Source organism: Sparus aurata, chromosome 13 (genome assembly GCF_900880675.1).
Source record: "Sparus aurata chromosome 13, fSpaAur1.1, whole genome shotgun sequence".
NCBI lineage: Eukaryota > Metazoa > Chordata > Actinopteri > Spariformes > Sparidae > Sparus > Sparus aurata.
The window spans coordinates 2,924,396-2,937,691 of NC_044199.1; the positions used below are offsets into that span (position 1 = coordinate 2,924,396).

Genomic DNA, 13,296 nt, shown 5'->3' on the forward strand with positions numbered 1-13,296 from the left:
GATCCATTTACTGCAGTGTATTGTTGTCGTGCGGTCGTTTCTGAGGTTGATAAAACTCCGTAAATTAGCGGTCTGCTAACTTGATCTCTCCAGAGGGAGTCTAACACAGTTTCAAGGCGTGTTAGACCATGGATTAAATTTACACCGGAATATCCCTTTAAGCTCCTGTCTCTTTAAGGCCCTCCTCCTGAAAAGCTTAGTCTTCTGTGATTGGTCGGCTCTCACAGGCCTGAGCAGGCACCGTGACATCACAACCTTCCAGAAGTCCTGGCAGCTTTTAAAAAGTCACAGCTTCTAACGACAGGCTGTTTGCCTTCCTCCGCACATTTTGTGTTTTGATGCTTTCATCGCGGCACCTGCTTCATGATGATTCAACACATCTCACTATCTACAGTGTGGCACATCTTGTTTGTTTAATCTGTACACAAATAAAAATGTCAAACTGTAAATGAAGGTTTTATGACAAAGTTTTATGGGGAGCTTTGTGCGTTAGTTTCGTCATCAGAGAACAAACACCAGGCTGACAGAGGAATCGTTCCAACATGCTTCGCTTCAGAGACGCTTTAGAGGTGGATTTATTTATTTTATTTTGCCTTTGACAAAGCCGAGCTCGCTGTTCTGCTTCCAGTCTTCATGCTCAGCTCAGCTCATCATCCAATCTTCACCTTTCACTGCCAGAAAGCAACGTTCTCCCGAAAACCACACGCAGCAGATGTGAACACCAGCACTGATAAAACCATGATGAAATCCTTTTTTATATTGTTATATAACTTATTAGGAGCTTCTGCTCTTTTTTAAAGGGACTCTGTTGAACTTGTGTCTTGTGCTGGAAGCTCGTCCTGTATGTTCGGGGTCTGCATCTCTAAACTAACGTAAGCCTGCTCTCTGTTAGCGGAGCGGAGAGTTGCACTGAAACGAGGAACTTGAGAATGTGCATGAAGTCGCATCCTTTGGACTCCGACCGAGCGCTCCGCAGAGTCCAGCAGCATTAAACAGCTGAAACAAATCATCCGCAGGCAGCTGGGATGGACGGGGAAGTCTCATTTTTCACATCATGCAACAATCCGCCCACATACGGCCACGAATATAAATGTAAAAAATGATTAATACATGTAACTTGCTATAATTGTTACATACAGCCCCTTTAACAGTGAAACTTTATAGCAGCTTCCCTTTCCTAATGTCAGCTTCCTTATTGGAAAACCTACTGAAGACTAATCATGGAAAATTTCTCAAAAAGCACATTGATGCAGAGGCCTTCAGGAGGGAAGACGCCAGAGTCAACACCGTCTCTGTATGAAGTGCTGCCAGCCGCCGCTCCCGGTCAAGTCCTCACACGTCACTCAGCCTGCGGTGGAGTGAAGAAAGAACTAACCTGCTGGTCAACATCTCACCTGCCGATCACTTAAACTCATCAGCTGTTGTTGAGAACTTCCAAAAGCCAATTATAAAGCCATTAAATGTGGAAGGTCAGTCCGTGCATGAGTAACAGGCTGCAGAGGGGAAGTGATCTGTGGGCACCGTGGCATTAAATACCACGTCCTCATAATTTGGCTTTTTCTGGAAATACCTTTTGACGTCACACCTGCATGAAGCCAAAGGTTTTACAACACACGCTTTTCCATTCGTAGTCCACTTCGACCATCCCGAAAGAGAAGATTAGCTCAGTGTAACAGCTGTGAAAAGTGAAATGGAAGTTGTAGTTGGTAGTTTGGGAGTGTGTCTGACATCAGAGGAGCGACGAGCAGTGAAGAGATGATTCAGCGTGAAGGTAATTTTGTCCAGGAAAACCACAAAGCTCACCAACTGTGAACCACTATAGTCATCTGACACCCTTTTTTCATAAAACACATAGCGGTGTTGAATCAAAAGAAACCTCTTGCTATAATTAGGAGTGTGTGTTTAAAGGAAACGCTCTGCTGCTGCCTGTCATTGCAGATCAATATGGTTAAATGTTAAGTGCAGAATGAACGATGGAAACTCCTCCATAAATCGTTGCACAGGTAACTTCCCAACTGTGTTTGCGGTCAGAGAACGTTGTGTTCATAAAACTGTCTGAAGGAGACGTCCGTGTGATGTTTCCCTGATCAAAGCTGTTCTCTTTTATTTCATCCCGGGGACATCTTCCCTTTTCCACTTCACTGGAGTTGTTCATTCATTCGGACACTTTTGCTTTCTTGTTTCTTATTCCTCAGAATGCTCATGACCATTCTCCAAAGTACCTGTTCAGTTTTTTTTATTACCACCACAAGCCGTCATGCTTTTCCAGTTCCCCATCCTGCGGTTTCTGTCTCTATTGTTGTCCCGACTTCCTTCCTCACGCGTGTCTGCGCTTATTTCACAATGTAATATGTTATGATTGTGCTTTTGTCCTCGTGTGTGGTTACGTCCCTCATGACTGCCTGAATGGGAGCCTAACAGAAGCGAGTCAAATGGAAAGCTGTGTGAGGATTGAAGAAATAATCCATTCTTCTTCATAATCACTTTGGTGTTTCCAGCTGATGGATCATGATTTCATGTCATCACGCTCTCAGGTAATAAATCCCACACACCAAGTTCCTCTATGTGTCGAGGGGTTTTTCGACCTTCTGCTTCTGGCCCGCATATAAACAAGTTCTGCAGACGACCTGAACTCATACTCACCCAGACGTCTCACCTCTCACCAAGTCAGAGCTCAGTGTGTGTTCTTTGGATCGAGTCCAGCTGTCAAGGTAAGATCTGCTCACTCACTGTCTGCCTGTGTCACACTTTATATTTATATTTAAGGAGGACTAACACTTGACTAATGATGATTTATGGATCAATGCATCAACAATTAAACAGGTTAATATGACTTTGTGTGACAATCAGTTAAGGAATCTTCATTCACAGCTGCTACATACTTTGATCAGAAGTCAGCTAAAAAGGCAACAAAACATGTTGTCATAGAAATATGAAGCTATTTCTGATCAAAATTATCATCAAAACCAAACTTTTACTTAAAAAAATGAATAATAATATTATATATTCTGATATATTGAGGTTAACGCGTGTTTCATTCGTCTCAGATTCTTTTTAGGTGAGATTAAGTTTAGATATTCAGGTTTATTTAGAAATTCTTATCATTGACATTCTCAATAATCCAAGTGATGCAGTTATTTAGAAGAAGCTGAATTTGATGATTGTCTCAGTCAGCAGGAACACTTTTCCTCACAGCATCATGAGAAATACGTGTGCTGATATTACTTTAATGCACTATAGATGTACAGGTACACCTGAGTATATGTGTTGTTAAGAGGGGTTGCAAAAATGTACAGAGGAAAGATAAAACGTTTTATTTGTGGACTACAGGCTGATCTAACTTCTTAATAAATAAAACTGAAATAAAACGAGGAGGAAAAAATACGGAAAGGAAGACCGACTCACAAAAAGATGATCACATTTTGGGATATTTTACACTCTTCTATACTATCATATTGTACTCTTTTCTCTGTTTCTCTGATTGTAGATACTCTCTCAAATAAAGACTTTACTTGTATTTGTAGAATGTCAAGTTTTCACACACTAACTTGATGACAAACGACACTTTTGGACCTGAAGGATTTTTTTCTCTTCCTGAACAACCATATTTATATATATTGAAGAGCCGGAGCCTGATAGAAATATTGAAACCAGTGCCACAGCAGTTTCAGTCCCTGTTCTGTACTGTTGTTTCCCTCAGATGCTCTCGCTGCTCCTCGTGCTCCTGTGCGCCTCGCTGTGCAGCTCCTCCTCTGACAGCAGCCAGCACCAGATAGAGACCCTGACGGATAACGGTTGGTACCTCCTCGTCTCTCTGCAGAACATCCCTCCTCCTTTTCATTCGTCTCTTCACCTCACATGCAATAAATGTTGACTCAGTATATGCTGTGTGTGTGTCTCCTGTCTGTGAATGAACCAGTTCTGGTCCTGAGGTTGCCTAATGAAGAAGGCAGCATGGTGTTCGTCCCTCTGACCTGTGGAGAAGCTTATCAGAACCAGCCCGTGACCTGGAAGAAGAACGGTAAAACAACTGTTACTGATAGAAGCACCACTCATATTACCTGTACTACCACTAAATATACCTCTAAATATACAGATGTTAAGATATGATATGTTACAAAACGACATGTTACAATATGAAGATACGATGTTACGATACGTCAAGATACAAAATATTATGATTATGATGTTATGACATGATGATGATGATGATGATAATGAATCTTAATATACAGAAGTTTGTGCAGGAAATTAAACTTCATTGATACAGCACATTATCTGTGTCGTGTGTTCTTCCTCCAGGCATCGATGTTCCAGCTCTGCAGGGGAATCAGGTGAAGGTCCGGGTGGAGGAGATGAACGGGGGAAACTACACCTGTCACCTCGGCCCAGATGGAGAATACCTCAACCACACGGTGATCATGATCCAAGTGGAGAACAGGACTGTCATACTGAAAGAAAAATCCCCTGAGGAAGGTAAGATTAGAAAAGATGGAGGACAGGAGGGTGAACAAAGAAGCTGCAGCGTATCAGAAATGACAAACAGACGGATAAAGATTTGTTGTGTTATTGGAGGAGATTGGAGGATGGATGTCACTGAAAAGATAAGAAAGATGGTGGGAGGGGGTAATAAGATGGGCTGTGGTCCGGAGGCTGACAGTGTTCAGCAGATAAGATGAACATTGAGGTGTATGTATAAAGAAAGTGGACAAAACAAGGATCAGAGCTGGAGAGATGACGGGACGAGAGAGCACAGCATCTTTGTTAAATTCATGGTGATACTTCATCCTTTCTCCGGTTTTGTGTTTCGTGCCTGATTTGATCGAACAACATGTTAAATATAGTAAACAAGCTGGTGTGAAGCTGGCAGAACTCATCAAATTAACATCCTAAAATGAATCTAGCGATGATTCATTGATGTCTAAAAGCTGGGACATTCAACACAAACAGAAGCTGAACGTGTCTCTGCTCCTCCAGGTCACATCCGCTGCTCAGCACCAAACTACTCAGGCTCCTTCATCTGCACCTGGACCAAAGCTCAGTACCGATCCGACGCCGCCGTGCTCCTGGTGAAGGCAGAACGGTGAGGCTCACGCAGCACTCATCTCAGACTCATGTGTCCTGTTGTAGAGGGTGTCTGTACCAACCAGTTTGTCTTCGTTCCAGTCATTTGGAGAACATTCCCTGTGTGGTGGCTGCTGATGGATCCAGCATTCAGTGCCAGGATGCCAGCTGCCCGTTCAGAGAGGAGCAGCACCGCATCGCCCTCAGCATCTACATCTACAGCTACTCCCGCCTGGAGGAATACACAAAGAGCTTCTACCTGAGAGACATCGGTAAGTGATTGTATTTAAATGTTAGAAAAAAGGAGGCCAATAGGTTTGTTTTTGAGTACTCTGACATATATCTACAGAAGAGGATTAAGTTTTATGATTAGGGATTAGGGCCACATGTGAATTTCTTTTATAGTTCTGATTTTATTCTCAGAATTCTGAGAATAAAGTCAGAATTTTGATTTGAATCTCAGAATTCTGAGAAAAAAAGTCAGAATTCTGAGATTAAAATCAAAATTCTGGCTTTAATCTCAGAATTCTGACTTTATTCTCAGAATTAAATCTGAATTCTAAGAAAAAAAGTCAGAATTCTGAGATTAATCTCAGAATTCTGACTTTTTTAGCGCTGACTTTATTCTCAGAATTAAATCAGAATTCTGAGAATAAAGTCAGAATTTTGATTTGAATCTCAGATTTCTGAGAAAAAAAGTCAGAATTCTGAGATTAAAGTCAGAATTTTGATTTTAATCTCAGAATTCTGACTTTTTTTCTCAGAATTCTGACTTTATTCTCAGAATTAAATCAGAATTCTAAGGAAAAAAAGTCAGAATTCTGAGATTAAAATCGGAATTCTGACTTTAATCTCAGAATTCTGACTTTAATCTCAGAATTCTGACTTTATTCTCAGAGTTAAATCAGAATTCTAAGAAAAAAAGTCAGAATTCTGAGATTAATCTCAGAATTCTGACTTTTTTTCTCAAAATTCTGACATTAATCTCAGAATTCTGACTTTTTTAGCTCTGACTTTATTCTCAGAATTAAATCAGAATTCCGAGATTAAAGTCAGAACTAAAAAAGTCAGAATTTTGAGATTAAAATCAAAATTCTGACTTTAATCTCAGAATTCTGAGAAAAAAGTCAGAATTTTGAGATTAAAGTCAGAATTTTGTGATTAAAGTCAGAATTCTGACTTTATTCTCAGAATTCTGAGAAAAAAGTCAGAGCTAAAAAAGAAATTAACATGTGGCCCTAATCCTCTTCCTTATATATCAGCTGTAGGGATCGAGGATGTGTATCTGGAACCGATATTTGCAGTGAAAATAAAAATGCATGAGTCAGAAATCCCCTCATTGTACTGTTTCCTCCCCTCCTCCCCCTCCTCCCTCTCCTCACCCTATTCAGTGAGGCCAGAAAATCTCCAGAACCTGCACACCACTGATGGGAAGAATTACAGCTGGAACTACCCCGACTCCTGGGAGAAGCCCTGCAGTTTCTTCAGCCTGCACTTCCAGGTCAAGGTGGTCCACAACGAGGACACGTGTCACAGCGACAAGCACATACGGGTAATTAGAACATCAGCTTCCAGTTACACATCTCTGCAGTGTAAAAAAAAAGCATGTTTGCCTTCAACATGTCTCCTCTTCTGCTGCACAGCTCCACGAAACTGACGACCCGAAGTTTGAGATCGACTTCAAAACCAAGAGGTATATCATCTGCGTGCGAGCTCAGGACAAGCACACCAGAGGACCGTTTGGACCCTGGAGCTACTGCTCGTAAGTAATCTATTACTCAAACCACTAAGATTAGGAGCTGTTGTGACTGAGTTTATGATTTATGAGATTTCTCCACACTGACTCCCTCCATCCTGTCCCGTCTCCAGAGTGAACAGAAACACCGTGAACTGCTCTTTCCTCGAACTGCAGCCATGAAGGAAGGAAGATCACAAAGATTGGAAGAAAAATATTTTTATATTTTCCTGTACAGTATTTATTGATGATCTTTAAAACATCTGTTTGAAATCTTTTCCCAACTCCTTAAAACCCTTTGTAACGCTGATTTTTCTTAATAAATTGTTTATTTACTGCAGCTTTTGGCATTTTGGTTTATTGTGATGAAATGTTTCAACACCGTAAAAGATTATGAGGAAAGAATGAACAATACGAGCGATATTGGTACAAAAAAAGGTTTATTGTCATATTTACAGCCAGGACGTCAGGGATGTGATGAGGAGAACACAAAAAGGCAGATCTCAAAAAATGAAGAGGAGTTGAAAAGTCCAAGAGAGCTGTAAACTTGACAAGATCTGAAAGAAAATCACATCCCCCCGTTTCCAAGAGCTTCAGGTGCTACTTGTTCATGAGGAGGGGAGACACCTCCGCCTTCTTCACCCATAACTTAAAACAAACGCTGACAATAATTGCAGATGATGAAGAAGCAACCGAAGACCAAACTGTGAAATGAGCATTTCATCATCATCATCATCATCATCATCATCATCATCCCTCCTCCTCGCTTTGTTCGTTAACATTTCAAGTTACCAAGACATTTTAATAAAAGCTCTAAACAAAACACAGACCGACAAATTCGGCATCAAAAAAAACAAACAAACACTAGAACCCATCGACTGTGTGCATCCACAGCGGTGGTGTGTAACAACGGAGACGCTCACACAGCGATCCACCTGACAACCACGTGCCTTCAGTACTGAGCACGTCGACAGAACACCTGACAGTGACGTCGTCTGCTGACAGGCCCGAGGCTGGTGGACGAGCAACAGCTTGTCCATCAATTGTTTTGAAGTATTTTGCTACGACCAGCTTTGAGGATTATTGCATATTACCATTCAATTGTTTGGGTGTCAGATGTGGGTTTGATGTTGAATGTACTGCAGTGAGACTCAGACGTGCGCTGGGAGCTCGGGGACTGATGGTGTTTACACTGCTAGCATAGGAGCTAGCTGGTCAGCATGCTAACTGCAGTAGATATCTCAGACAGTACAGATGTCATAACGTCACAACTGATTCTTCATTCTGCTCAGAATGTTTTCAACTAAAATTCTAAACACAATGCACCTTTAAATTGTGGATACATCCTCATTTTGAGATACATTTATGTAACTTGTTTTCATTAATTATTTTCTTCTGAACTCCAGATTTAATCCTTCCTTCTCAAAGATGTAAACTCAAGTGTTGTACAGGTGGACGACGCTGCGTATTGACCTTAACTCTAATTAAATTATGTCTCTTTTTTTTTTTTACTTACTTTAGTACATTAAGTAATGTGAAAATGCTGTAAACCTCAGCAATCTGCAGGATCAAGCAGGTTTTACAGAGCTCAGACATTTTTTTCAGAAGCTGTTTGACTGGATTTCAAGATGTATTTGAGACAAGTTGGCGTGAAGAAGTAGTTTTTTAACCCACACAGGTGGATTTTACCACACTGACTGGTAGTAACTGGAATTATTTCTGTAATAAATGCAAATAACACTTGAAAAAAAAAAAAAGGTGTGAGATTGGGGAGAGACGGAGAACATGCAAATATAGAAATTGGGAAGCCCATCTCAGTCCTGAGCTTCTGAGTGTTGTCAGCTGGAGGGTTAGTGTTGGATCTGTTGTAAGGTTTGAAACAAAGGACTTGTAATAGTCGAGTTTGTGTGTCTGTGTGTGTGTGTGTGTGTGTGTGTGTGTAGTGGACGATGGGATGGTCGTGCCCGGCCCCAGTCTTTGTCGAGGATGCCGTCCCCCCTCAGTGGTGCTGCCTCTTAGACAGGTACCTACAGACACATGTACATATTTCAGATATTAGACATATTTCGCTGAATTTAAATTGATTTCAGACGGACTGATTGTGTCAGACAGAGAGAAACTCAATTGTCCCCAAGCGGATGTCTGTCCTCGGCACAGTGTCTGCTCACATAAAAAAAACAACACAACACATAAAAAGCGTTCGACACGATGTTCGACAGCTGCTTCATTAGAGAGCTTCTTAAAACATAAAAGAGACACTTGACACATGACACTCGCTTGAAAAAGATCCTGGAAGAAGAAGAAGAACATGTTGCTGTTAACATTCGAGTTCAGAAGCTCGATGGAGACGGAAACAAAGATCGCTTCAAGCAGCTTTATCTGCACGTTGACACAGAGGATCATATTCAGAGACGAGCGGGTGGGACTGACTATTTGTAAAGACTCTGTATGGACTCATATTCTCTTTCCTATTCATAATGTATTAGACTTAATCCGTTGTGCAATCCTTTCTTTTATTATTACTGCGTTTGTTACTGTGCATCACAGTTATCTCTGTGTGATAAGTTCACTCAGATACAGCAACAATTCTGGTGCAATGATTCACATATTCTAATGAATGCTGCATTATGTCCATTATTTATTTTCTTGTTCCACATTACTTTACTTTAATAAGCTTTACTCGAGGATTTCTACCTATTTGGCTGTAGATGTTTGCTGACTGTGGCCGTTTTGTTGTTGAACATTTTATATTAAACATAGAAACAGAAGATAGTCTCACATGTGTTGATGTTCACATGTTGGCTGATATGTTTGAATCATTTTCTTCTACTCTGCAGTTGTCCGTATCATTGTTAAGCATGTGTGCGTACCTTTCCCAGTGTTTGTGGTTGAGTCCACTGAAGTCCTCAAGCTTGGCAATTTCTTTGAGGTACTGAGCCAGTTTATACAGCTCCCTGTCCTTCTCCCGGTTGAGATGAGCCTTCATGAAGGGCCGGATCTATCAAACACAGACACACACAAAACAAGTTTCAGCAACATGTGAGCACAAAGCTGACAGTGATGAGGAAGAGAACATTCTCAGCACAGGGACGGTGATGCTGGCCGGCTACCTTCAGTCCGTTCTGTGGATTCATGAGGAAGTTTCGTCCGATGTCATCAAACATTATGGTGTTCTTCCTGTTGTAAAATTCTCCGTATTTCCCCCATATCACACCCAGAGGCTTCACCTGGACACAGACACGTCAGAAAACACATTATATACGTGCTTTTATCTTTATCACAAAGCCAAAAACACCAGGAAGAGACATGTTATTATTTCTGTGTGATCGAGTGTCTCTCCACACAGACTCACACCTTCAGCTGTGGAAGGCTCTCCGTAGGACAACATGCAGTTTACATTCTTATACTGGTTGTGTAAAGTGTCTTTCTCTTGTTCTAAATGTATACTCACACAGACAAACTTCTGTTGCATCAGTCGTGTGTGTTACTGCCGCAGTGAAGCAGGTCGATATTCATAATTTATGATTTGTACCAACCTCGACGACGCCTCTCTTCGGGGTGTGTACTGTGATCATCGCTGCGCTGTCCAACATGAACGTTATCTTGTAGTTTGGGTTGTCCGTCACTCCCAGCTCCTACACACACACAAACACACACAGACACACACACACGCAGTTGACAGTTGTGTGATTTTCTGTTCCCCTCTAAACCATCAACACAGGAGGTTAATGGATTAACACTGCCACCTTTTGGCAAGAAAAAAGGTGGAGTACAGTCGTGGTGACAGTCACATTTTCACTTATATGATCATTATTAATTTTTAACTAAGACTACACAAAAAGTTTAAAACTAAATGTGAAAAAACATTTGAGTTAACTGAAATTAAGTGTATTTACAAAATCAATTAAAATAAAATACAAAATACAGGAAATGTAATTAGTTTTAGTCCGTCAATTTGGAAAGTGTATGCATGTTTTTACTGGCATGACAGAGATTTAATTGCAAAACCTGTTATGAACTTCTTAAATCTTCCCCTGGACAAAATTTCCTCCTCAATGTGATGGAAGAAATTAAAACCAACGCTGAAACTCCTCAAAACTAAACTGAAACGAGCAAAGTCACTCACTCTACACAGAATTATAAACAAACATGAAACCAGCCACACTACTCACTTTCATTTTGGCGTCAATCCACTTCATACTTGTAGCAGCTGAGGAGAGAAAGAACATGTGTAAGATGTTTATTCCAAAAGATTCCTGAGTCTGAGAAAAACAAAACATGGTTATGAAATAGTAAGTACTTTGTAGATGTAAAACAAAAGGAGAGAGGTACATACACCAGATGACAATGTCGTAGTCCTCGTAGGCTGATGTCAGAAACTCGTGGAGGTATGGTCTCATCAGCTCCTGACCCGTTTCTGCACACGACTTGTGATCTAAACACACACAGCGTGCAGACATCAATGCGTAACGTCCTGGATTCAATCAGCAGCCGACAAACAGAGATGGAGCTGTAGATGCTAAGCGTCTTGTTGTTTTGACTACAACTACAGGAGGAGTCCGCCGTCTATGAACATAATCCTGGGCACACATGAACACATTCTTACCAAACAGTGTGTAGTCCACGTCCAGCACCAGCAGCCTCTTTCCTTCTCTGGGAGCGTTCATCTCCTCCACCTTGTAGTCTTTCACTCTGCGGGCTATCTTAGCCAGGTTCTCCTCTCTAAACACGCAGCCAAACATTTGTTTCTCAGACACACACGGACATTTTCCTCTCTCACAAATTTTGCTCTAAAAAAAAAAAAAAAAGATAATAATCACGTTCGCAACATCTAACCTGTTCTCCACTTCAATGACCTCCTCCTCGATGTCAAAATCATTGACCACGTCATCGTTCTCAGGGGGAGGGGCTAAAACGTCTTCCTTCACAAGACAAAACAAACACGCACAGTTTACAGAGCGGCCTACAAAATCTCGGCCCACAAACATGAAAACATGAAGTCACCGGCGAGCAGTTCTTCTTCTTCTGTTCTGTCTAATAAAGCTGCAGATCTGAACATAACCAGCCAGATATCTACACAGTCAGCACACGTTCACCTACCAGGCTCTCCTCTCTGGTGCCCATCATCATGATCTTGGTGTTGGGCTTCAGCTTCAAAGAGCCCAGCTTCACCTCGTCCTCTGCTGGTTTACCTGACGGCACAAAGGAAAGTGAGGAGGGTCAGACGGACAAGACAGAGAGATGGCTGAGAAACAGACCCATTTTATCAAGAATGTGGACAAAGTCTGTAGAAGTGACATTATTTGATCAGAAGTCTCAAATCAGATATTGACAGTAAAGCGACCACATGAAGAGATATGAGGTCCTGATGGTTCCTGACGCCCTCTCACCTTTAACCTTGAGTCCCAGCAGCTTCTGTCTCTCTGGCAGCACCCCGGTCAAGGTCTTGATGGACTGCTTCAGGTCCATCACCGTGTCCTCCTCGGACAGGGAGCTGATGGAGTACTCCTGACCTCCCCACTTTATGATCACTGACACCGACATGGCACACACGGGCTCTTCACACACATACACCCACACACACCCACACACCCACACACACACACACACTTAGAGGCAGGTACGTCCAGCTACAGTCACCAGCATGCGGACGGGCTCCTAGCAAAGAGAAGGGGCAGTGACAGGAGATGAGTCAGGATGGCACACTGGAGCTCAAACACACAAAGTAGCTGATGGTGACACAGTGAGACTGAAACATGACGTCACTGTTGTTGAGCGCGTGTTGTTTCGCTCGGCTAATTCAAGACCCAGCAGCAGAATGCCTCGTAATCAGCGCAGACACCGACAGTCTGTGCTGTTGATATTTTTAGCTTGAGACGGCTAACACCGACTAGCAACAATGTAAACAGGCGAGGTAACCTGCCAGCTAGCTAGCATTAGCTGGCTATGCTACGCGGCTAACGTATCCTTACCCGGCGGCACGAGCTCACATGTGATTGTCGGCGAACACCGTCAGATCTCGTCGGCAGGTGAAATGAATGAATGAAGTTTGCAGTTCGGTTTCATTCATCGGCAGATTCACGCACGCGCTGTTCTTCCTGGCGTCCCGAAACCCGCCGGTAGTGACGTAGGAGAAAACTTCGTAACCATGGTGACCACATCTCCGTTGATTAACATAAAACCGCTTGTTACCGAAGAAAGAACAGAAAAGAAAAGAAAAGAAACGACAGAAAAGAGAAAGTAAAGAAAAGACTAAATAAAGAAGGAAAATTAAAGAAAAGAAAAATAAAGAGAAGACAAAATAGAGGAAAGAAAAAATAATGAAAAGACATAAAAGAAAGAATAAAGAAATGAAAAGACAGAAAAGAGAGAGAAGAAAAGAAAAAGTAAAGTAAAGAAAATACAAAATAAAGGAAAGACAAAATAAAGAAAAAACAGAAAAGAAAGAAAATGAAATAAAAATTAAAGAAAAGAAAGAATAAAGAAAAGAATAGAAA

General features: G+C 41.6%; 2 protein-coding genes across 3 annotated transcripts; one reads left to right on the forward strand and one right to left on the reverse strand.

The window, feature by feature from the left end:
- The first annotated feature begins 1,627 nt into the window (after positions 1 to 1,627).
- Positions 1,628 to 7,139, forward strand: il12bb (interleukin 12B, b). 2 transcript variants are annotated; one of them, XM_030437645.1, is made up of 10 exons: positions 1,628 to 1,771; positions 2,535 to 2,711; positions 3,701 to 3,794; positions 3,920 to 4,021; positions 4,303 to 4,476; positions 4,978 to 5,083; positions 5,167 to 5,336; positions 6,456 to 6,616; positions 6,708 to 6,826; positions 6,934 to 7,139. In XM_030437645.1, the coding sequence occupies exons 3-10, from the start codon at positions 3,701 to 3,703 to the stop codon at positions 6,980 to 6,982; spliced, it is 975 nt and encodes a 324-aa protein (XP_030293505.1). In that variant the 5' UTR covers positions 1,628 to 1,771; positions 2,535 to 2,711; the 3' UTR covers positions 6,983 to 7,139. The 2 variants fall into 2 exon arrangements, with proteins under 2 accessions (XP_030293505.1, XP_030293504.1); XM_030437644.1 differs by lacking the exon at positions 1,628 to 1,771 and having other exon boundaries at positions 1,951 to 2,711.
- A 1,015-nt stretch (positions 7,140 to 8,154) lies between these two features.
- Positions 8,155 to 12,926, reverse strand: ublcp1 (ubiquitin-like domain containing CTD phosphatase 1). The gene is made up of 11 exons (XM_030437646.1): positions 12,772 to 12,926; positions 12,190 to 12,457; positions 11,900 to 11,991; positions 11,636 to 11,721; positions 11,406 to 11,521; positions 11,136 to 11,234; positions 10,972 to 11,009; positions 10,336 to 10,434; positions 9,910 to 10,026; positions 9,670 to 9,797; positions 8,155 to 8,826 (listed from the first exon to the last, which is right to left on the reverse strand). Exons 2-11 carry the CDS (start codon positions 12,341 to 12,343, stop codon positions 8,799 to 8,801), a joined length of 957 nt encoding a protein of 318 aa, XP_030293506.1. The 5' UTR covers positions 12,344 to 12,457; positions 12,772 to 12,926; the 3' UTR covers positions 8,155 to 8,798.
- Between the last annotated feature and the right edge of the window lie 370 nt (positions 12,927 to 13,296).